At 44.3% G+C, this 24,735-nt stretch overlaps 2 protein-coding genes across 4 annotated transcripts in view; one reads left to right on the top strand and one right to left on the bottom strand.

Annotated features, from left to right (window-relative positions):
* Positions 1–653: 653 nt before the first annotated feature.
* HEXD (hexosaminidase D) lies at positions 654–13,465 on the bottom strand. Of its 2 annotated transcripts, none has more exons than XM_079966132.1 (13): positions 13,354–13,465; positions 11,337–11,471; positions 10,544–10,653; positions 9,908–9,995; positions 9,273–9,437; positions 7,170–7,353; positions 6,055–6,126; positions 4,571–4,766; positions 3,873–3,955; positions 2,722–2,800; positions 2,463–2,564; positions 1,883–1,972; positions 654–1,181 (listed from the first exon to the last, which is right to left on the bottom strand). In XM_079966132.1, exons 2-13 carry the CDS (start codon positions 11,433–11,435, stop codon positions 1,013–1,015), a joined length of 1,437 nt encoding a protein of 478 aa, XP_079822258.1. In that variant the 5' UTR covers positions 11,436–11,471; positions 13,354–13,465; the 3' UTR covers positions 654–1,012. The 2 variants fall into 2 exon arrangements, with proteins under 2 accessions (XP_079822258.1, XP_079822259.1); XM_079966133.1 differs by lacking the exon at positions 13,354–13,465 and adding an exon at positions 13,317–13,337.
* OGFOD3 (2-oxoglutarate and iron dependent oxygenase domain containing 3) overlaps positions 12,739–24,735 on the top strand; it is a 57,508-nt gene continuing 45,511 nt past the window's right edge. The window contains exons 1-2 of one of the 2 annotated variants that reach the window (XM_079966227.1): positions 12,739–12,857; positions 17,045–17,262. In XM_079966227.1, the coding sequence (XP_079822353.1) occupies positions 17,118–17,262 (145 nt within the window). In that variant the 5' untranslated portion in view covers positions 12,739–12,857; positions 17,045–17,117. Of the gene's footprint in view, positions 12,858–13,558; positions 13,741–17,044; positions 17,263–24,735 lie in introns of those variants that run through there. The other variant, XM_079966226.1, reaches the window with a different exon arrangement.

The following is a 24,735-nucleotide window of genomic DNA, read 5'->3' as shown; positions in this document are numbered from 1 at the left end:
TTTTACCATGCCACCGACCAAAGCAGCAGCAAGCTTACATGTATTTACCTGGGAGTAAATTCCACTGAACTGAGTGGGGTTTCCTTCTGATGAGAGGTGCATAGGATTGCAGTGCAAATATCTTTGCTGAACTGTGTTTAATGTTCTGGCTTGCAAAGTGCACTGTTTACGATCTGATCCATTCCTCTTGATTCTGTTGGCAAGCTTTAAACCATTAATTAGACCAATGAATGTTTTGGTAGCACGTAAAATATTAAATGTGAGGGATAAGTTGTTTCATCTGATGAAATCTGAGATTGTTTCTTAGCAGGAAAAAGATGCTTTTATCTAACTCCTGGCTACTTTTAGACAAGAGCTTAGATGTCCTCTTGTGGTTTCACTCGTGTTCCCACCTTCTTACACTGGGTACCTGTGGGATCATTAGTTTAAGTGTGCAAAACAACCATCCAGCAGCAGGGGCTGTGCAGAGCCAACACCATCTGCAGCCCAGCTCATGGGAGCAGCAGGTGTTGGGGCCAGAATGAAGAAACTAAGAACATTTGCTTCTTCTGCTTTGGGCAACTTATTCCTGCTTCCTTCTTGAGAAATCTGTTTGAGGGCATAATGAGGCTTCCCCAACATACCAGTGGAGATGTTCAAAGCATACTAATAAATGGATTGTGCAACTTTTTTGATTTATTTAAAGTGTCTGTGCACAGGTTTTTAAATTGTAAAAGTCTGCAATCAATCTTAACAAATCCATGAGAAATCTTGGAGCTCGCTCTCACTTCTACCCAGTGTGACTCTATGCACACAGAGTGATTGCTGGTACATTTTCAGAAGAAAGGGAAAGACCCGAGGCAGTCTGTATCTCTTCAAAATTTCTTTTTAAGATTAATTCCAAGCCTGTTAGCGCAACAGACTCATCTCTGCACCTGAACAGCATCTCCCCGGCCTACACATGCTAATCTAGTTGCATGATGCTAGCTGTACCATGCTGGGCTTCAAATCTGCAAAGCTGTCTGTAAGAGTATTAGGATAATTCCTGTATTGCTCTGTCCAGATCATCGACTGTTCCCTGAAGTCTTTGCAGGCTGGGTTGGACATTCTCCTCCATCCATTCTTCTGCAGCAGATACAAAGAATGTCTTTTCCATTGCTGTTTGGAGCTCCTGCGTCACAGTAGTCCACTTCGTCAAAAGTCTAAAAAGAAATCGGCAGCAGAATTTAATATATTGCCATGTGATGTAGACCTAACTAAACCAAAGATCAGGTTGATTCTTAAGAGATGTTAAAAGTTACTGAAGGCTACATTTAAAACTTCCTACATCCTGTGGGAAGAGGGAGCCTTTCACAATACTGCAGAGAACTAGTGGGTAAAATCCAGTAAGGAAAACTACTTGAATACGTACGTACGTGTGTGTATTTGAGACACGTATAATAAGATCCTACTATTGCCCATAGTTGCTGTATTTAATTTTTCTTTTTTTTGCAAATACAAAAACCTACAGCCAAATTAGCCAAAGTCACCAGCAGCTAAAACCATAGCACCTTTTGTGATCATAAAATCAGGTTAATTTTATGGTCTACATGCAACACACCAGCCGTAGATAGATTACTTCACAGCAGTTCAGCCAATGGCTGGAGTGGCAGGAAAACAATAAGGTTTTAGATCTATTTCCTTGCTTTGGTGCTGTTGGTGTTCTAATAAAGTAATGATTGAACATTTGACCGTTTGTGAATTTGAGTGAGAGAGGTACTTAAATGCACTGTCCTAAACGGCATCCTCAACATAGAAATTTCTGACGCCAATGGTTGAGAATAAGATCATGAACTTTTAATCTCCCTGTCCCAAGATAATCTTCAAAACACAAACTTTGCAAGGAATCATAGATTTTTGTTACCTTAGTGCATCTGGCTGAAAGTGATGAATCATTATAGGATGGATCTTCTTCCTCTTTCTGTGGTAGGGGCTGAACCAGCCTGTGACATACCTAAAAGTGATAAGCCATAAATAGATGTGGGAGGGCGAGTATTGGTTTGTTTTCATTTTTATTATGTATCTTGTGTTCTCGTTTTGTATTTTTTTATGTTGTGAACTGCCCTGTGATATTCAGATGAAGGGCAATATACAAATTTAATAAATAATAATACAAAAATAATTAAAGAACATGTGGCCGTGAATGGAACTGAAAAGCTGCAGGGCAGACTTGAGATATCACATACTGTAGATCCAACTGTAAGATTTAACATAAGAGTAGTATACTCTTTAACATCATGTAAGCATCTAGTAACAAGTGCAGTTAGGATGGTTAAAATGATATGGTAGAATTCCCTCCCCTCCCAGTTCTTGCTTATGCAAGGAAAAATAACTTTTAAGTCCTTAAGTTAATACACAGTAAAAAGATAAAACATTTTATGTGGCAATAAGATTGATTATAGCTCTACATGATGGAGTGTCAGCTCCTCCTCTTTGTTCCTCACCTGTTGTTTTCCAGAAGTTCATCCACTGAGGGCTTGAGGTAGAATGTAATTTGGGTCACCAGCGAGAGAATTTCACTTCCAGGGAAAGTCCCTGAGATGTCACTGTTCAATAAGAGAATTGGGCAAGAGTGAACTTTGTCCCTAACCCATTGGGCCTGATACCCATGGAGCCTGAAAGCAAAAGGGGCTTGCACATTCCCCACTCCCCATAATATTGCTTCCAGAAATGCTGTTGCAATCTAGAAGTTGGGGCTATTACCTCATATAAGTGTCTATTTCCAAACTGGAGATCCCCAGGGATTTTTCTACATCTTCTTTCACCTTTTCTGAATAGCCACCTTGGGAGGACCAAAGAGAGAGGAATTGCTGCTTTTGTTTTAAGTGTAAAACCTTAAACGGGACACAAAACTGGCCTACTGATGTGTGTGTGTGTTCCTGCATGTATAAAACCCACCGCTATTAAAGGATGAAATTATGACCCTAGGTCACCCAAGTTTAAAAAACACAGTGCGATTCCTAGCGGTCTTAGAAGGATTTGTGTCATGAAGGGTGGGATGGAAATCATTGTAATAGGTTTCATAAGTTAATGATGGCTCAGAACCCAGCCAGCTATTTAGAATGGAGAAAAGGCAGCCTAGTTTTATATAGATAGGTGGGTTTTGATTTAGGGTGTGATTCTGAGCATACATTGTTTTGAAATCAAGTTGCAATAAAGCTGATGGAACTGGGGAACACAAAGCTTCCGCCCAGCATCGCACCTTCTGAAGCTTTTCCTTTGGCCTGTACTATTCAATGTTGCCACCTTGTGGCAACTCACTCATAGCCTGGTGCTTGTGACTCAAAAAGTTTTCTCAGAGGAAACTCCTGACAAGTTAGTCTGCAAGCCTGACATTTCCCACCTCTGCCTTAGGTGAACCAGCCATGTTTTATGGAATCTCTAATAGACAGAGAGATTATAGCTTGCAGAGGCGGGTGGGTGGGTAGGGAATGGACACAAGTATAAAGAACTGTTTTAACTATTTAATACTGTTATGTATGGGCATTAGTCATGAAGTATGCTTGACTGGTCTTAGCAACTATTATTATCTAGAAACCAGTATTGATATCAGATGTGAAAGGCTGAAGGTCATGAAGAGTCCTGGACTCCTTCAGGGCAAATCACTTTGGCCACTGAAAAAAGAATACCTCACAGGTTCTTGTTAATCACAACATGAGACAATGTATGAAGTAAAGGAACTTGGCTATCCATTCTAGAGTATAGCTCTAATATATTCGTGGGCAATTAGGGGGAATTTAAGTTAAGCAGCTATTCCAAAGGAATGTACAAATTCTGATGCTAATAATCTTGCAGTGTTTTCAGGATCCCGTGCACATGGTTTAGATCTGACTGAGGAGAGAGTAATTCTATACCGTTCTTTAGTGCCTGGAGACATACGGCTAATGATGGGATTCCTACAGGCAGAAGCTCACACAGAACAGAGAAGTGGTCATACCTAGAGAAGAAAATGCAGAGCGATTCAGTGAGAGGCGATATAAGCAAGGGACTGAAGCAGTGCAGGCATCTGCAGTCGCCCCAGAGACTTTAGGAACTTTATTAAGACCAATCTATGGAGCCCACAGAATGTAAGGAATATAGCTGCATGGAAAACATCAGCAGTTTGAGTAAATGATGCACCTGTATATAAACTGAATTTGAGTCATATGATCTGTTCCTCTTGCAGAACCGTTCATTCTTTTAGGATGAAATGATGAAATGAAAAAGGAAGTCTGGAACTTTAGTTAATTTGAAGAAGGTGGGGAAGGAGTTGGGGGGGCGGGAAACATAGAAAATAAAATGTAAGGCAGCTTCCACAATGGGGTGGGAAGCAGAAACAACAGAAGCCAATGGTGAGAGGAAAAGTTCCTCCACAAGCTGATGAGTCTCCTCCTGTTTCTGAAATTTCTGCATTTTAAAGCTTTCGCCTCAGAATTTATTTGGTCTCAAAAAAAGTGTGTGCTGTCCAAGTTCAACTCTTGGCTTCAGAATCCTTAAGAGGAGAGATTCTGTAGTGTTCAATGTATTCATAATGCTATTGCTCCCTTAATCCCCTTGTGTAAAGTTTCATTACCTTTGCCAACCAGTCAGGATGATTCCTTGGATGATACCGGCAGGACTGCTTTCAGCCACTTTCAACCACTGCTCATGGTTTTTAAGGTGGTGTCCAATGAGGGTCAGACACTGGTTGACTCCTGTGGCCCCTTTAAAAGCACTAGCAAACCACAGCTTTGAGAAGTTACACTTCTGGTACTTTTTTATGAGAGTTGCTGGAAGTAAAGGGAGAGACAGGAAAGTCCACAGTTCAATGGCAGTGTATAAACAATCTTCTGCTGATACAGGACTGAGTCCAACTTGTACCAAGTGGAAAGAAGAGACTGGCAGACTCGTGATAAAAAAAAGACAATGTTCCTAAACGCAACTATATTTGCTAGTAAGACTCACATAAGGATAATGTACGTTTCGTAAGGTCAGCCTCATTAGCTAGAAAAGTTAAAACTACTCACAACCTATTTATTGTGAGGTAATGCTGAACCAGTCTCAGATTTCAATTACATTGGAGAAAGTAATACATGGATAATTGTCCACACATTACTTTATCTGGTGTGCTCATGTTTAAAACAGATAAATCAAATGTCCTAAATTAAAAATGATAAAAATGTCCTATGCTATTGTCTCACTGGGAGAATTCTGCTTTGTTATCCCCCCCCCCCCGCCAAATTCCTTCTTTGGGCGCTGAAGAATATCTGCTAGCACTGTTGAAGCTCCTTTGTCTTCAGAATAAGAAATAAGCCAGTGAGGAGGAATGTCAAACATCACTTGGGTGGATGTCAAAATTGTGTCTTCGGAATATAAATAAAAATAGCTTGTGATAAGTACATTCCACATGACCAAACTGGAGTGACTTCATGCCACATCGCTATCATTTTTTCAAAGTACCCATAAGAATGTCCAATCAATACTCCTTACTCCTCTCCCCCCCCCAGTACCCCAACTTTGGTATGGTCTTGACATTTAAATCAAGATGGCTGCTCCTCAAATAAGAAGACAGGTTCACTCTCATTCCTTGACAATTTACTAAAAGACTCAACATTGCTTATTTCCTGTTTCCAGTGTCTGCTGTTACGTTTTCCTAAACTTTGCCACTAGCCACATTAGCATAGCTGTCAACCTTCCCTTTTTTTGCGGAAATTTCCTTATTCCAGTGCCGTTTCCCGCTGCTATCCTGGATTGGTAGATATCCCGTAGACTGTCCCCGGGACAGGTGAGGCTGCTGATCCCTTATTTTCGAGGCTGCTGATCCCTTATTTTCAAATCTGAAAGTTGACAGCTATGTACATTAGTTATATTCTACCTCCACTGTCAAAGGCCATGTGCCTCTGTGTACCAGTTGTTGCGAATCGCAAGTGGGGAGACCGCTTGATTCTGCTCTGGTTCTGCTTGCAGACTTGCCATAGGCATCTGGCTGGCCGCTGTGAGAAGAGGAGTTATTCTATACTTCAGACAATGACTGAACACATTTCCCTTTTTCAAGCAAAATCACAAAGCAATGCAAACCTTTACTATCCACATCAAGGTCCGGGGAGTAGTCCCAGATCATCAGCTCCACAAGCTGTGCTATCCCAGACTCTGGAAAGAAACAGAAATATAACATTGTATTTCTCAGTTGTATTTGTGTAGAGATATGTATAAAGGAAATTGGTTGGTGATAATTTCAAACAACACCCAAAGACTTAAGAAAAAATATGTATCAAATTCCCAGTCCCTCCTAATGTAGTGGGCCAATGATAAAGCCCAGAACAAGCAGTACACTAATAAGACCTTAAGTGAGGTCCAATCCCACAGTTCATTATTAACCTGGCACATAACTTTCCCTGTGATTCAACACAAAAACTGGAAATATTGGTACATTTATATCTTATTCAGATATATTTAATTAGGCTACGCTAAGCTTCTATTGTAAATTTTCCTGTTCTTCCTTGCCATTTTAAACTGGAGTACTTTAATATGTATATATTTGGAAAATAATTAATTAACATCAACATCAAACAATCTTTCCATTGCTGGTTATAATCATTAACAGGTTTACATCCTATAATTTTAATGCAAACAAGTTCTATATCTTTTTGAATTTTTCATTTCCCCCGAATAATTAAAGTTCAAACCACAGAAATTTGACCTGGCACAGCTTTTTAAAATTAGTATTTGCACTTAGTTTTTTTAACCTATTAATTTTCTCTGAGGATCTCAATCCCCCAAAATACAGCACAGTTCTGTGTGGACATACTGGATGAGGATATTGCAGCAAGTATATCCTTGCTGAGCACCCACCCAATGTTATTGAGCTCTGAAATTTTAGGGGAGCACCCACCTTCTCTTCTTCACTCCCACCGCACAGCCCCCACCTTAAGGGTTGCCAGTATGCACCAAAGTGGTGCCGTAACTCAGTTCTGGTGAGTTTCAGCTGAAGAAAAGCCCTGGTTATAGAGTGTTTTATTTTAAATGCTCAAAGTGCTTCTTTGTGGCATTTAAAAGCATCCGCTCCCCAATAAAGGTGTCTACCTTTCAATACATCTGAAACTAACTCTGAAACCACAATGAATTCTGACCTGCCAGAAATGAATTATGTTGCTCAATTTTTCTGTGAGACTCCCTTTCTGGTGACAACATACCTCTCAGTGTTTTTTCGCTCATTCCCCTCAGCATGTCATCCCACACAATAGGTTTCACTGTAGGGTAGGCTGAGACTACATGGCTGGCCACGGCTTTCATGTGGGACAGGCACAGTTTTTCTATTGTATTTTCTTCTTCCTGCAGCCACTGTTTGGACTCTTCTCCTTCACCCAGATAATACACCTGGAGACACCAACCAATGCATTCTTCGTTTACTGATATTCTGATAAGCGCCATTTAGCAATTCATTTATTTTTCAGCACCAACAACATACTAGTTACTGGCCTGATTCACATGTCGCATTAAGCTATAGTTTAAAACAAACTATGGTTTGATGTCAACAAGCAGCATGATGGTGTATGCTGTTGTCAAGTTCCCTCTTGGACCTCTCCCATTTTCAGTTCCTACTGTGCCATGGAGGAAGCAAGCAGGAGTCTGACTGGTCATGTTGTCCAAACCTGAGCTTGTGATTTGTTTCCCTCAAAGCATACACACAGAGCCATGGTTACCACTTGTGGTTTGTTTGGAGAGAAACAAACCTTGGCCCTTGGTGTGGACGTCACGACAAGCCGAACTCTGGCTTGTTTCATGGTGGCACCGTAAAATAAAGAGCAGAGCACTGTATATTGAGTACTGCACAACAATATGAACCACCACACTGCTCGTTTGCAGTTTGTTTTGATCTATGGCTTAATATGAAGTAGAAATACAGGCAGTTCTCTCACAAGGATATTCCTGCTCCAATGATGGCTATCACAGACTTTGGGCTGGAGCACACAAAGCAGTTACTAAAGTTATGCCAATGAAAACAGTTTTTCCTTGACAGCGGATCACTGCCCACTCCATACTATTTAGAAGCACTTACTGTGCATTCAGCCATCCCTGCTGAAAGTCTTCATGCCTGCTAGGCAAGTGGAATGAGGGCTATGTGCTTCAAAGCACTGGGTGGGGATCAATCACCCCAGGGGAGCCATTTTGAGTTGTATTCCCATAGCGATTGTATGCTTTTTCTCCATACAACAGAAAGGAAAGGGGGGATACAGCTGAGAGAAATTAATGGGTGGTGTTTGAGAGTCATGAGGCAGAGAAGGAAAGAGCACAGTAAACTCCCCCTCTGCCTACAATTTCCCAGCTAGCCTTTTTATAAACATTTCTTGGGAGCTAAAACAGGCATACAGGAGCAATAGCGCTCCTGTTGACTTTTACAAGCTGGTTTGGTGCACAGCAGTAACTTAGAAGAACTCTTTGGGATGCTGGCCTTGCAACCTGTGGCAAGATTATAATGCACTGCTATGCCCAAGATACAGCTTTTGGCATGCCACTGCAAACACCACCTTTTCAGCATCTACAGTGATGTAACAAAAATGGCACATATGTATGATTGAGTGGCTATCTCCTATGTGATAAGCACAAACACAAACCCAAGATGATTCACGAGTGGACATTCATTTCAGCAAGTCCACCACATCTACCACAGATTTCAATAGGCCCTAATAAAACGCAGTATAAAAGGACCAGCCAAATTCTTCCAACCTGATTTATTCCACTGCATGATTTATTCCAAATTATAATGTGTTGCTTCTAACAAAACACCTGACAATATAAAACAACTGCCCAAAGCTAGGAAGTACAAATGAGCTAAAATCAGATCATGAATCCAAAGACTCACTCATTGCTCTGTACTCTAGTCAGCCAAATTCTCTTTTCCTTTCAGTGGCCCAGTGATGGCTGAAGAATGCATAGGAGAGCCCTTGTAAGACATCTGTGTTTATTTCCCTATCATTAAAACATCAGGAAGCAGTCACACAAGTAGAAAGGTTATCTTTTAACTATAGTAATTACTAAAAAAAAATGTTCAGTATGCAGAGCTATAAAGGCCTGATACACTAAAAACTCATAGTAAGGATTTAAACACACACACACACAAACACTTAAGTACCAAAGAATTTAAACCTCTGTGCATCTGAATAAGCCAGTGTGGATCATGCGATGATGATGTTTATCTCGTGATTAAGAGAATTTGACAGCCCAGCATGCCCAGGGTCAAGGAAGACATCATGACTGCATTGGAAATGATTCCAGCCCCAGGTCCCATACTATACCTCATCACAGCCGATGTGAAACCATCGAAGATCATCATGCAGTGCTACCACTTGTTCTATCATTGTGCTGACCAGCTTCAGGGATTCCTCTTTATGGGGATTCACAGTATTGGGGAACATTGCCATTTCCCGTAGGTGACAGAATTCTTTGTGCTTCAGGACAAACTGCAGGAGAAGCAAGACGTAATGGGTGTGGTCACTAAACTGAAGCAAAAAGGGTGACCAAAGACATAAGCAAAGGACTTCTGCAAGTGTTTACAGATGCCCCAGCTGAATAAGCTAGGGCCAAGTAGGGTGAATTATAAAAGCCCTTTGTATCTGGGTGTATCTGAAGTGTATCTGAAGAAGTGTGCATGCACACGAAAGCTCATACCAAGAACTGACTTAGTTGGTCTTTAAGGTGTTACTGGAAGGAATTTTTTTGTTTTGACTATGGCAGACCAACACGGCTACCTATCTGTAAAAGCCCTTTACTGTACCATCACACGAGCTGAAGTCAGATTGTGTCCCACAACTCTGCTCCACTACATTGGTTGCTATTGCACTACAGGCAGCAAAACAAACAGCTCCCCCCTTACCCAAAGCAACCCCCCTCAAATTCAAGTGTGTGTGACATTTGACATCCTGGCATTTACCTCCATATGTCCAAAGGTCTGGACCAGAGGGACAACCTCTAGCTCATGTAACTTTGCCAGCTTTAAAATCTCTTTAATCTCAGAGGAACTAGAAAACAATAAAAAACAACTTTGTTAACAATGCTATATTTCAACATGTTAAAAATTTCACTATTTATACACACAGGCAACTCCCTGTTTGTGCGAGGGTTGCGTTCTGGGTCATTATGCACATAAGCCCATTCCGCCCTGTTCCATGGCAAAAAATGACACGTGTGTCAGAGGCTGCACATCAATCTGCTGTGTGCAAAATGGTCACCACCTACACAAACACACACACCCAGTTGCACTAACCACAAGATCCAGTTAAGATCCCAATTTGGAACACAGTCCAACTTGGTCCAACTGACTGATGAGGTTTAGCATATTGAAATCTGCTTTATTATCCCCACCCCAAAATTGGGAAATTTTAAAAATGGCTATGGATCCTCGCCCCCTGCTTGAGGGAGGTATGGGTGAAATTTACAGACACAGTAGCAGTCCCAGCGCAGGTTAAACATTCCAAATTACAGGCAAATATGTTCATGGGTTTATGTGCAGGGCAGTTTTTATTCTGGCCAGCCAACTGCAATTAGAAAACCTTACTATCTACCTTACCTGTATGCATCATTTGCTTGAAGTGGTTTCAGTTCCCCATCATAGGGGAACATATCCTCATATTCAAGGAGAATGCCATTTGCACCCAGGGCATGGAACAATGGGAAGATCTGTTGGTTGCACAAAACATGTGAAATATCCAGCTAGTGTGGAATTTAGTTTTGTAAAACATTAACACATCTTAGGGAATGCTTATATTGTTATTTCCTGCTCTCGTGCGTGAGAGATAGCCCTGCTCCAAGCGTACTCCACTGCTCCAATCCCTTTTTCTTTCCTGTCATGTCTTTTAGATTGCAGGCCTGAGGGCAGGGACTGCTTTAGCATTGACATTTGTAAGCCATTCTTGGAACCTTTTTTTTTTTTGGCTGGGGTAAAAATGCTTCAATAAATGCAATCCTTTTGCCGTATCTGAAACACTAGAATATGTATGACATAGAATAGAGCCCTTTCTTTGTAGGCCTCCTTAGGGTAGTCCACTAAAGCCTGTTACTGCTCATCTTTAAATATATATATATATATATATATATATATTTAAATTATGCAGTAAGACACCTTAGTTTTCACAGCAGGCATTATCAGGAAGTGGCAGTTATAAATACCCCTGCTTTAGGGGGTGAAGCAATTGAATCTTTTCATGTTGGAGAACAAAACGGAAATGCAATTAAACCTACAACTCAGACTACATGGCACAAGGCAGTGGAAAAATTAAACTCACTGGATGCAACTAACTTCAACCAAATCAACATCAGAAGAGGTTCAACTCTCTGATTTACATAGACCAACATTGTGTTACCTCTGCCAGGTATGAGACCTTTGGTGGGGCTCCCTTGAGATCTAAGTGCACCAGGTGCAGTTCAAATGGAGAAGAAACCATCACTCTGTTTTCTTCCATGTTCCAGATGTGAGTAGCAAATCCAAGTGCTTATACCTGGAAAAGAAGGAAAATTGTGAAGATACTTATTTACTCACATAACCGAACAAGAATATAAAAAAAGGAAGCCTCCCATGGAATAATTGGAATCAAGATGAAAATCTGGTTCCTTATAAATTGCATATTCTTTATTTTCATATAGGCAATAATCACTACTGTGATATACACACAGTTATTCATTACATGTATACTGCACCTTTCTTCCAATGAGTTCAAGGCAGTGGACATGGCTTCCGCACCATTTCATCCTTCGCTATTCACTCTAATGGATGTTGTTCATTTCCATGAAAGAGAGGTGCATATGCACTTTCTCTTACCTCAGCCTTTCTGAGTGATCCCTACATGTCAAAATAATCTGAGCTGCAAACTGACATTTAAGGAAGGAAGGAAGGTCCCATAGCTTTTCACTGTACCACACACATCATCATCACAATAATAATAAATTATTTATACCCTGCCCACCTGGCTGGGTTTACCCAGCCACTCTGGGCAGCTTCCAACAAAAGATTAAAAATACATTTAAACATCAGTCATTAAAAACTTCCCTAAATAGGGCTGCCTTCAGTTGTCTTCTAAACGTTAAATAGCTGTTTATTTCTTTGACATCTGATGGGAGGGTGCCACTACCGAGTGGTGGGTGCCACTACCGTGTGGTGGGTGCCACTACCGAGAAGGCCCTTGGCGCTAGATCTCAGTGTCTGGGTAGAACGATGGGGGTGGAGACGCTCCTTCACACACACACACACACACACACACACACACTTCAGCATTGTCTCTACTGACTATCAGTGATCCTTCAAAATTTCAGAGAGGGTTTGTCCCTACCTGGAGATGCCAGAAACTGAACCTGGGGCTTTCTGCATGCAAAGCATCTACATTAGCACTAAGCTATGGGTCATCCTCAAAAAAGGAAATATTTAAAACAATGCACAGGCAACAAGAAGGTCACCAATAAATCCAAGTCCATGTATGATGATGCAGGTAGATACTGTGTTTAAATGTACCCTTAACTTAAGTATCCATCTATGAAACTGCTAATTTTGACTGCAGGATGACAAGCGAGCATTCATTCAAGATGCAGGGGCCAAGACAGTGTGGCATCTGCCCGTTCTGTTTGGGGGTCAATTTCAGCACATGGGACTGAAAAGACCCCTTGCCCCACCACCCATCAATTTACTGGCTAAACACCCTGGCAGCAAAACAAGTTTCCACCTAAAATGCCAAACCCTCCCAGCTGCCACACACGTGACCCTCCCCCCTCTCCTTCCCAGACGTGGCCCAGTAGCCACGAGACACGTCATGGGAAACGGCAACCACATCAATAGTTGCTGCTTCTGGGGCAGGTGACGGATTTAGGTTTGATGAGGCCCTAAGCTACTGAAGGTAATGGGGCCCTTTATATGTCCAGCTGTCCTTTGTCAACAACAAATTGTCGCTGGTTTTTGTGTTGAATATATGCTATATGGTAATTGATGGACCTAATAAGTATCTAAAGCCATTTGCACATGCAGAATGTAGGCACCCTATACATAGAAATGAGCAAACCAGTGATGTTTTAGGGAGCAGGTAAGGCCCATTACTTACATCATAGGAGCCTACACAACACAAAACACTGCTGCTGTGTGTAGGTTTTATTTTATTTTTTATCCTATTTTGGAAATGTACATCCAGTTCTTTTTTTCTTTAATTTTTTGGGGGCCCCCAAGAGAGTGGGGCCCTAAGCTATAGCTTGTTTAACTTATACGTAAATCCTGCCGCAGGTCGCTCAGGCCCCACCATCCCTCTCGGGTTCCCTCTCCTCCCCCGGGGAGCTGCCCCTCTTCGCCGCGCGCGCCAGCCCACCTTCTTCCACAACAACAACAACTCCGCTCCTTCTCACCTCCGCTCCTTCGCGCTCCATTCCTCCTGCAGCCTCGATTAAGCTTCCCTGCCCTTCCGCGCTGCTCTCTCTTTCCGTCATCGGCTGCTCCTGCCTGCACATTCTTCCCTCTGTAGCTTCCGCTCCGGGAAAGGAGGATGCCGATTGGTCGCCACCTTTCCCCCTCTCCTCGGTGTCTCGCTCTCGCGCGCTCCCTCCCCCCGCCCCCCCGCCTTCTGCTCCCGGCTGCTTGGAGTGGAAGCTCTGAGGCTGACACATCCTCGCGCCCCGTGCGCAGCTGCTCAGTTCCCGCGCGATGGCTCCGCAGCGGCGAGCGGGTTCCCGCACTCCGGAGAGCGGCGGGGCTGGCGCAGGGGCTCGGGCGGAGGAGCGCCGCCGTCTCAGCAGGTACCTCCTTTTGTCCGGCGAGCGCCGCGTGGCCACGGCCGGAGGGGACCGGGGCTTGCGAGTTGCAAGCAGAGTCAGGAGGGTGGCGCGCGTCTTTTGTCCTCCTCTCCCTCCAGGGGCTGCGCTCCCGGGAGAGCGCCCTCAAACCTTGCACCCCCCCCCCATGCTAAACGCTTGGTCCTCATCAATGCCGGCATCCTGCCCGTATATCAATAATCTGATGTGATGGTAGGGAGGCACTTTTTCCAGTTGGTTTGGCTTCGGAGTGTGTGCCTGCAATCCTAGCGTGCTAATCTAGGAGCAATCTTCAGATGAATTCAATGGGGCTGCTTTTCAAGTAACCCTGTGTGCATGGGGTTGGGGTGTGTGTTGCGTGTCGGCGCAGGGAAATCCATCCTAAGTTGTGGTCTCAGGCCCAGGCTGGGGACAGTAAGCAGGAAATACGGCTTCTACTACTACGTTGTAATCCTATATGAGCGCCCAACCCTATAGTCGCCTTTGACTGGACTTAACTGTCCAGGGGTCCTTTACCGTTTTTTTTTACCTATGACACTCACTGGAGGAAGATCCGTTGAGCTCGGTGGAGCTTGCTTATTCCTTGCTGCGTGGGGTCAGGAATGTTGGCTTTTCCCCCAGTTGATGCCTGAATCTTAGAAGGCGTGGCCTTCGGTTGCCTGCCACATGTGGAAAACACTACAGGGCCATACATGTCCATATGTAAAGTTCAATGAGTGTAGGGTCTGTGTATAATAATAGAGCAGTAAAAACAAACAAATGTACTGTACACACTTTCACACAAGCACTTGTAGTGAAATGATACCTTGTACTTCTGTTCAGTGTGATGGGTGAAGATGACAGATGGATACATTGGGGGAAAGTGTGTAACTAGTAGTACACTGAATGTGAATTTTCTATAGAACTAACCCTCCCCCCATTTTTGCTGAGTGTTAATTATTTTCTTGAGTATTCTTCACATAGTACTTTCCTGGACTTGAAACCCCTGTAGCAAGCTTGCTAGCATTGACTCATTGCATTACTTTAGGGTCATTATGTTCCTTTTCTTTAACACACACTCAATTATTGCCTAGTAGCAGCAGTTGCAGTGTTGGCTTTAGACCAAGGGAGAAGCCTGAAGCTCACTGGGTAATTGTGGACCAGTCACAGATGTTCATCCTAATCTGTCTTGCAAGTTGTTGTGAGGAAAGAAGAGAAGACCATGGGTTGCATCTAACTAAGCTCTATTCAGAATAGACCCATTGCAATTACACAAATTAGGCATGTCCATCTATTTCAGTGGATCTGCTCTGAGTATAACAAATATTGGATTCAACCCCATATTCAAGGGGAAGGACGGCACAATAAAGCATTGAGGGTATGCAGCATTTCATATAAAAACACCCTTTCCGTCTCCACTACTGATTATGTTGATTCAGAGAGAACAGTTGGAGCACAGGTGTTCAGAGTCTCTATGGAATTCAGAGGAGCAGATATTTATAGTAAAGCATGTCTTATTAATGAAGAGTGAATTGTTCGGGATGAATTTTTCAGCAGCTTCAGGCTGTTTTCCTCACAGCTGAGATTGGATGATGGATTTGGAGCTCCATCTGAACAAGGCTTTTGAGTCAAAGGTATACATTGGTACCTCGGGTTACATATGCTTCAGGTGACAGACTCCGCTAACCCAGAAATATTACCTTGGGTTAAGAACTTTGCTTCAGGTTGAGAACAGAAATCGTGTTCTGGCGGCGCAGCGGCAGCAGGAGGCCCCATTAGCTAAAGTGGTGCTTCAGGTTAAGAACAGTTTCAGGTTAAGAACGGACCTCCGGAACGAATTAAGTACTTAACCCGAGGTACTTTGATAGGCTTGTGCTGGAGTTCACATGTACTTGGCCCATGGCATCTGGTTCTTTCTGTGCCCATGTGTGTTTAGAACAAGGATGGGGAGGTGGCAGTGGTCGGGCAGAGGGGGGGGGGAGAGATCCTAACAGGTCACCTTCCTGTCAATCACCTGATGACCAACTTTGGCACATGCAATTTGAATTCAAAGTCTGACTGTCAGTGCTTGCAAAGCCTGGTGCATAGCACACCACAAAACATGCCAATCAGCTAATGGATGGAGAGTCGGGTATACAGTGGCTTGCACAGGTCTTTGCACTTGTAGGTATCATTCATCAGCTCTTTTGGCCCAGCTGCATCTTTACTTGCCCTACACCTGACATCATACATGGCATGAGGTATAGGTTAGGTGAGTGTAGCTTGGCTGAAATGACTGCATGGGCCAAGTAGTGAGGCATGGCAGGCCTAATAAGGGCCAGAGGTTCTCCACTGCTGTTTTCGAGGGTGAAGATCTGTAAATGGCTGAAATGATGACAAGCCAGTACTCTCCTAGGTAATCTTGTAGTAAGGACCAACTTCTAAATACTATGAATTCTGAACTCCTTTTGCCTGGCTTTTGGTTAATGTGCACAGTCTGTTTAATAGACTGCAGAGGTGACCCACAAAGTAAGATTTTCAGTTTATGTCCTTCATTTATAAAGTACATGTTGCAAATCAGATTTATAGATGCTTGGAATGGAATTTGTCATACTAAATTGACCATTTTGTCAGTGCAAGAATGTTTGCTTGCAGGATGGAAGGGTGTCCCTCCTCCCCCATCATGCACTGTTCTGGGGTTTCTTCTGATCCTCCATACTGGATTTGTGGGAGGCCATGTCTGTGTGGGGAGAATCCCCATTACAGTGGTGCCCTGCAAGATGAACGCCTTGCAAGACGGAAAACCTGCTAGACGAAAGGGTTTTCCGTTTTGGAGGCGCTTCGCAAAATGAATTTCCCTATGGGCTTGCTTTGCAAGACGAAAATGTCTTGCGAGTTCCTGCAGGGTTTTTCCCCTCCCCCCCCTTTTCCTAAGCCCTAAGCCGCTTATCAGCTGATCCGCTGATAAGCTGATCCGCTAAAAGCCGCTAAACCGCTAATAGCGCTGAAAAAACCGCTATACGAAGAGCCTCACGGAACGGATTAATTTCGTCTTGCAAGGCACCACTGTACACTAGCAAGAGTCTTGTGCTGGCTTCTGCTAGACCCTGGGTTAGTCGAATCTAGCTCTCTGTCTACACTCTTAAGTCAGATCACTGGCATGTTCCTCTTGCTAGTGCCCATTTCACTTGCTCCAATAGCCTTCATTTCTGCAGCTGAGGATTAAGCATGAACTTGCTCCCCAAATAATACCTCTTTATTAAAATGCAACACCGTGGTTGGAGTTGCTGTTCTCTTACAAGGGGATTTTGTTTTGTTTTTTCATTTTCAGTGGCGTGAAAGGCAGTGTCCAGAAAGACTCACGCCGGAAGTGGCTGAAAGTGGCATTCCTCCTGTCATCTGCCATGCTCGGCTACCTCCTGAGTGGCAGCTACTTGCTTGGTGAAGACGGAGTTACCGAAGTACTGGCTCATCAAGGTGAAAGCCTACAATACAAATTCATTGAAGTACCCTGCTCAGAGGACTATGACAGCCACAAACGTTTTGAAGGTATTTGTGCATCATGACTTGTGCTAGTGCAGTGCTGCAGAAGTCTTGCCAAAAAACAGCGAAGTGTAACTCTAAACTATCACAGGTCTCCTGTCACCTCAGAAGCAATAGCTGTCACAGGCTCGTTGCTGTAATATCACTGTACATCTGCCCCCTTCTACTTGAGCAATGAAGGAAAGACACAATTCTGGATAAATCTTATGCTTTCTTCTCCTGCCTGCATTGATGTCCCCACAATTGGACTAGATTTTGCCTCTTTTTCTGAGGTTTCTATTGCACATGAGGAGATGGTTAGAGAGATCATAATTAAGAATGTCAAAATCGAACCGACCAGAGGGGAGGCAAACCCTGGACGTAATCCCAAGTGACACATAAGATCTGGCAGTGTTGTTGCGTCAATGAGAAATGGGTGGTCATTGTACTATCAAATTCAACATATTTCTAAGTGGACAGTTGCCATGGAAATCCAAACTGATCACATTTGGTTTCAAAGGGGGGGAAACATCTGAAAAATGAGGGGTTGGTAAAAAGGCAACTGAAAAGGAAAGTCAGTAGGGTGAAGAAACTGCACAATGCTTCGGTGTTGCTCAAAACCATAGAAATGGATTCTCAGCTAAAATGTATACCACGAGTCAGGAAAGCTACTACCAAATCAAAGAGGATGTCTGCATGGTTCATGAGTAGAGTCAAGGAAGCCAGAAAATGAAAACTTCCTACAAAAAAAAGAAAGCTTTGCACAAATGAATGAGGGAAACAAAAAGTAAACAAACAAACAAACAAACAAACAAAACACTAGCAAAGGAAATGAAAGCAGCCAATAATAATCAGAGGGTAGCAATTTTAGGAACATATTCCTAAAAATATATTCCCCCCCCCCCAATCTTTTTCATACTTCAGAAACAGGAAATCAGTTTGTGGGTAGGTGGGACTTCTAGACAACAAGGAGGTTGAAGCTGTCCTAAAGGAAAATAAAAAGTTTACAAAGAAGCTTAATGAATTATTTGCATCCGTTTTCACAGTGTAAGATGTAAGGTGGGTGGATACTTGGGCCAGTAGATAACCTGTGCTTGAACAGAGATTTCCAAAAAGGGGTTAGGAGTGTTGAGGCAAATACTGAGACGAGATTAAATTCCAGTTTACCAGCAAATTAAAAAATTAACAAATTTAGGTGGTTCAGACAGTTCAGGTGGTTCATGAAGGACTGAAATGGGAGATTGCTGGTGTTATAACATAAACTCGACCTTCATAGTTGGCCTCCATACTTGAGGACTGGAAACTGACCAGGCTTTTTTAAAGGGACCAGTGGAAATCCATGAAATTATGGGCTGGTCAAATTTACATCTCTGGGTAAACTGGTGGAAAGCATTGTTAAAGGTACGATTATCAGGCATATAGAATGGTGGGTGTTTTGGGACATGCAAACAGAAATGCTGCTTCACACAGCACATAGAGAGAATCCCATAGTTTAACTGTCACAAGATGTAGTGCTGGCCACCAACTTGGATGGCTTTAAAAGGGGATGAGACAGATTCATGGAGGATAAGCCTTACAATTGACTACTATATGGCATGCATCTTGGAGGTAGTATGTAGATCAATTGCACCATTCCTTTGAATTGGTGTCCCTGGGGAATGGAAGCAAGAGAGTGCCCTCATCTTCTGTATACGGGATTCTTAAAGTCATCTGGTTGACCACTGTAGGAAACAGGATGCTGGACTAAGTAGGTTTTTAGTCTGATCCAGCAGGACTCTTCTGTCCTTGCTTTTCATTTCTGCTGCTTTTCTCTGTCCTGTGTTACCAAGTTCCCACTTGAGGGCACTCTTGAGATGCTTTATGATGTTCTATTCTGTATGTATCCTGCTCTTGGAAGTGAGAGCTTTCTGCACTTTCAGGAAGCTTCTGATTATCTCTCTAGATAAATGTTTTGTGTCCAACTTGGTGATTGCCCAGATCTAATCCAGTATGGTGTTCTCGAGGAGAGGCATGGCAGTTGTAGTTTATATCCTGCCTGTTTCAGAGTTGATCCATTGCTGTAATTGTTGGATCAGTGCTGCTTCCTATCTCTTGCCTGGTGTCACAGTGTAGTTGTGTCTGTTTGATGAGATTACCACACTGGTGCAAGCTAGTTAGCACACTATTTTGAGATTATTCATTGATTTTGACATGATTAAAATCCAAATCAAGGTGGCTTAGAGATTAAAAACACAAGTCACCATGAAATTTTAAATGAACCTCTCAATAAAATAACAGATACACGGAGAAGTAAAAACAGCACCATATGGACCATACCATCATTTTATTTGGCTAGAAAATGCCTGCTGGAATCATAGAATCTTATATGCCTGTTTTAAAATGGCCAAAGGTGAAGGGACAGACCAACAGCTATTGGGAGGCTATTTCACATTTTATGGCAAGAAATATACATCTCCCTGTCACCTTACTGGTATCATGGTTTCAACTTAAGAAGCAGAAAAGGATTCCTTCTTTCTCCCCCAATATTTTAGCAGTTGGCATCTTTCTTTACCCCATTTCTCCCCCCCACCACCCCAACCATTCCCTCCAATTAACATCAGAATGTACCTTTTGCCCAGTCATAAACATAACTTTATTTCATTTCTCCATCCCAGCCTAAACACCTGCAGGGTTTTTTGTTCCTGAATGATGGGGGTGGGGAGTTTTCTGCCATTGCTTTTTTAATGTATTGGCTCCCTAGTGGCAATTGGCAAGCAGATAAGAGGGCGCAGAGGGTCAACCGCTTCACATGCACCCAGAAAAAGCCCCCTCCCTCAATTTGAAGGGGAGAAGTCACTTCCAACTCTTGTCTAATGTTTGAATGGTAATAAATGGTCCTACAAAGTTAAGAGTCACTTTTTACTTAAACAAAATAGAACTCATGGTTTTCTGTATTAATAGTATATTCCTTTTTATTTTTATTTTTTCCTTCTGTCATGTGAGGAGAATCAGAACTTACAGGGTTAAACAGTTCTGTGTGATGTCTCACATTCTGAGGCGTGGTTTGGTTCACATACGGGAATCTTTCTTTGTGTGTGAGTTTCCTTTCGTTTTTGGCTGAGAGACGAAAGGATGTCCGCTCTCTCGCCTTCTCATTAAAGGCTGTTGGAGATTAGCAAGAAGCCTGCATTCAGTCTGATTTATTATCCACACACAAGGCAACACTTTCTACCGCTGCAGAACTCTGCTAAGGACTCTGCTAAGAGAGCTCAAGTTTTTTCTATTGGCACAGGCGTCCATCGGCACAGGGGAAGTGTGCCGGGCGCCATCTTATCTCATCAGGTTATGGAAGCTAGCCAAGCTTTGGAAGCTGTTGCCACGTCGTGCCTGTATGTGGGGGAGAAGCCAGCTGGAGCTCCTGCCTAACGTTTGAGGCAGCGAAGCTTGCTGGGGAGGATCTCATCTTCAGGACCAGGTGCCAAGAGGAGCTGCTGTTACGTGAGTAGGCTCAGCCCCGGGGGAGAAGATCGCGGATGGACAAGAGTCATTCTCAGTACCCTTTGAAAAAATAAATGGGAGCAACTGGGAGGAGTGGTCAAGGAAGCTGAAGGCCTGGCTGGTAGCCAAGGGTCTGTGAGAGGCGATCCAAGGGCCCCCACAGCAAGCTGCAGCCGGAGATGCAGCAGCGGTTGCTGCAGCTGCCCAAGCCTCACAGAGGAAAAACCAGAAAGCCCTAGGAGCTATAGTGCTCAGTTTGGAGGGCTCACAGCTACCTTTGGTGGAGGGTCTTGAGACTGCTCATGAGGCCTACCAGGCACTAGAGAGAGGGCACCACAGGACCACAGCTGGGGCAAAGATCCACACCACCAGAAGCTTGTTTGAGCTGAAGCTGCGTTCTGATGATAGCATCAGACAGCATGTGACTAAGATGCTCTCTGTTTTCAACAAGCTGAGACTGTTGCAAGTCAACTTTACTGAGGAACTGAAAGTTTATATTTTGCTCAGCTCTTTGGACAAAAGTTATGACAATTTGTGTCTAACTTTGGAATCGATGAATCCAGCGGATCTTACGCTGCAGTATGTGACTGGTCGTTTGTGTGACGAGGAGGAACGCCGTCTCAGAGAGGGCCAAGCTGGCGCAGGGTGCCCTGCCGGTAACAGAGGGGGGGCCAAGCCAGAAGGCACAGTTCAGGCTTTTTCCACTCTTCGTTGTTTTGTCTGCAGGTCTGTTGAGCACCTGTGTCGGTCCTGTCCGAGGAGAGTTAGAGAGGCCGGGCAGGATGTCTCCAAGGTCGCTTCCCATGGCAGTCAGCCAAGTCCTCTTGGCAGCCAGCCAGGTTTCCATGGCAGCCAGTCTAGGAGAGGAGGCCAGCGTGGGAATGCAAAGGGAGGACGTGACAGAGGAAGTGAGAAGGACGGTTCTTATCACCTAGCTGCCTCTATGGCAACGCTGAGGGACAATTCCAGTGAGGGCAGCATGCTGCGTTGGGTCATCGACTCAGGAGCCAGCCATCACCTGATGCCATTGCCATCTAATGGTGAAATGTGGAACTGCAGGGCTGTTTCAACTGGGAAAACAGTCACTCTTGCTGATGGCTCACAGTGACAATTAACCACTGTTGGCAATGTGTTTGTTTGTTTTTTACAGGCAGAGCTGGAAGTCTACATTGTGCCAGGAATGAAGTGTTGTCTTTTATCTGTATCTCTTGTAAAGGAGGGTTATAAGGTTTGCTTTGAAAATTATGTCTGTTCTATTTCCAGGGGTGGGAAACAACTGGTCAATGTTGCATGTCAGAACAACCTCTTTCTTCTGGAGACACCTCTGGAGGGTAAGGGGGACGCTGAGACAGCACAGGCGCTGTGTGCTAACGTTCCCACACATGATTCATGTGCTCACTTGTGGCACAGGAGAGTGTCGCATAGCTGCTGGAAATATATCCAGAAGTTGCCAGAATGCATTGAGGGTTGCAAGATGAAAGCATGTGATAAATTCTTAGATTGTAGGGCATGCAAAAGAGCAAAGATAAAAAGGTGCAGTTATCCCAGATCGGAGAGGGTAACCACAAGGCCTTTTGAGCTTGTGCATACAGACCTTTGTGGACCCATGCCAGTGCCGAGTCTGGGCAGGGCCAGGTATGCGCTCACACTGACAGATGATTTTTCGAGGAACGGCTGGGTTTTCTCACTGAAATGGAAAAGCGAGGCGGCGCAACTGATCAAAGACTGGGTTGCGGTGGTGGAACTACAGTTTTACACCAAGGTGCAGAGCTTTCAGAGTGACCGAGGCGGAGAGTTCACCGGGTCTGCTCTGCAGAGTTTCTTCCACCAGAAGGGGATAAGTCACAGGTTGATGGTTGTTTTTTCTCCTCAGGAGAATGGTGTAGCGGAGCGCAGGAACAGAACACTAGCTGAGGCAGCTGATGCTCTACTGTTTGACTCTGGTTTGCCTCAGAGCTTTTGGGCCGAAGCTTGGAAAGCTGCCAGCTTCACTTTAAACAGGTCTTATAGCTCTGTTGTAGGATACAAGCCCTATTTTCTGCTGCACTGGAAGAAGCCCAAGGTGCATTTCTTCCGTGTGTTTGGTTCCGAAGCTTGGGTGCTTGTGCCAAAGGCTCAACGCAAGAAAGGTGACCCGAGGTCCCGGAAAATGATCTTTTGTGGGTACGAGCCTGGGACAAAAGGGTGGAGGTTTGCCTATCCAGAAGGCGATCAGTCCAGGATTCTAGTCAGCAGGAGTGCTGAGTTCTGTGAGCAGAGTGGTTGGTCAAAGATCCATGCAAATTCTGACGTTCTCTCAGAGTGTCTGTCTGATTCTGCTGAGGAGGGAGAGTTAGAAGCTGAACCTGTTGATGAGGACCAGGTCTCTGACCAGGGTCAAGAACAGGGAGGGGCATCTCCACAGGTTGTCAAAAGAGAGCCCAAGAGTGAGCCTTCGTCTCCCGTTAGTCAAGTGCAGAAGGCCAGAAGATGCAGTAAGTCAGAGGGGGAGTCTTCTGATAACAAGGACACACTTGCTTGCCCCAGTGGGTCAGAGGGAGCACCTGAGACAGTGCTCAGATGTTCCACACGCACTACAAAGCTGAGAGGTTTGAGGTCACCAGCGTGTGGGTTGGTTTAGCGCAGTGTGAACCTGAGAGTTTTGAGGAGGTTCAACAGTTGCCTGAAGCAGAAGCCAGGAAGTGGCAAGAGGCAATGGGAAAGGAGTTGAACTCAATGAGGTCCTTAGGTGTGTTCTCCACCACGAAGCTGCCAGAGGGCAAGCAGGCTGTGAGCTGTCGTTGGGTTTACAGGATTAAGCCCACAGCGTCTGGAGAACCACAGTACAAGGCGAGGCTTGTAGCCAGAGGGTTCACGCAGAGAAGGGGGCTGCATTACACCAAAGTGTATGCTCCTACTTCCCGGAGTGAGACTCTGTGCGTGCTTTTAGCAGTAGCTGCTCAAAGAGGGCACCAAGTGCACCACGTGGATGTGGCTTATTTGAACTTGGATCTGAAGGAGGATCTGTACATGTTACCTCCTCCAGGGTTTGAGGGCAATGAGCCAGGTGTTGTGTGAAAGCTGCACAAGTCAATTTATGGTTTGAAACAGTCAGCCAGAAATTGGAACATGTGCCTGAATGAAGCTCTGGAAAGTTTGGGTTTCCGGAAGAGTCTTGCAGACAGTTGCCTGTACCTGAAGGGGTCAGGAGAGACACAGGAAGCGATTCTGGTGTTTGTAGATGATATTCTGTATGTGGCACAGACAGGTAGACAGGTGCAAGGTTTTGCCAAAGAGCTTGGTAAGAAGTTTAAGCTCAAAAACCTTGGTCCCGTTCAGGTTTATCTAGGCATTAGGATAGACAGGTCTGAGAACGGGAGTTTCTTGCTCAGTCAGAAAGGCAAGATTGAGCAGTTGCTTGAGAAGTTCCGGATGTCTGACTGTGCAGGGGTCAGAACGCCCATGGAGACCAACTTTGTGAAGGACAGTCAGCTTGGGGAGCGTTCTGGGTTCGAAAACCCTGAGGTGTTTCAGTCAGCGCTAGGGACTCTGTTGTATCTCTCTCAGTGGAGCAGACCAGACATAGCGTTTGCTGTGAATCTGCTCAGCAGGGAGGCTACAAAGCCCAGTGTGAATGCCTGGCAAGGCATCAAGAGAGTGTTGAGGTATTTGCAGGATACCCAAGATTTTTGCCTCATGTCAGCTGAAGGTGACGCACGGCTTACATGCTGGAGTGACAGCAAATGGGCTTCTCTTGGGGACAGGAAGTCCGTGTCTGGGCTGGTGGTAAAGTTCGGGGAATCCCTGGTTGGGTGGAAGTCCTGGAAGCAAAGTCTTAATGCACTTTCTTCCACTGAGGCTGAGTTCAGTGCGTTGTCAGATTTGTGCAGGGAGTTGGACTTCTACCGGTGCTTGATCCAAGAGATCTGTGGGGATTGTTACTTGCCCATAACTGTTTGGGGAGACAATCAACCTTGTCTTAGGTTGGCAGAATCTGGACAGTTCAAGTCCAGAACCAAGCATTTTGACATACGTTTCCAGAAT

Source organism: Podarcis cretensis (genome assembly GCF_951804945.1).
Source record: "Podarcis cretensis genome assembly, chromosome: 2".
NCBI classification, from domain to species: domain Eukaryota; kingdom Metazoa; phylum Chordata; class Lepidosauria; order Squamata; family Lacertidae; genus Podarcis; species Podarcis cretensis.
This window is presented reverse-complemented; position numbering and strand designations above follow the sequence as displayed.

Excerpts from the sequence above, each read along its gene's own strand:
- HEXD (XM_079966132.1), bottom strand. The coding sequence starts at position 11,435 with ATGGAAGAAAACAGAGTGATGGTTTCTTCTCCATTTGAACTGCACCTG. Across the intron at positions 2,801-3,872 it reads TCTCCAGGCACTAAAGAACG|GTGGCTATTCAGAAAAGGTG; the intron begins GTATAGAATTAC and ends GGTCCTCCCAAG. Across the intron at positions 1,973-2,462 it reads GAACTTCTGGAAAACAACAG|GTATGTCACAGGCTGGTTCA; the intron begins GTGAGGAACAAA and ends TATCACTTTTAG.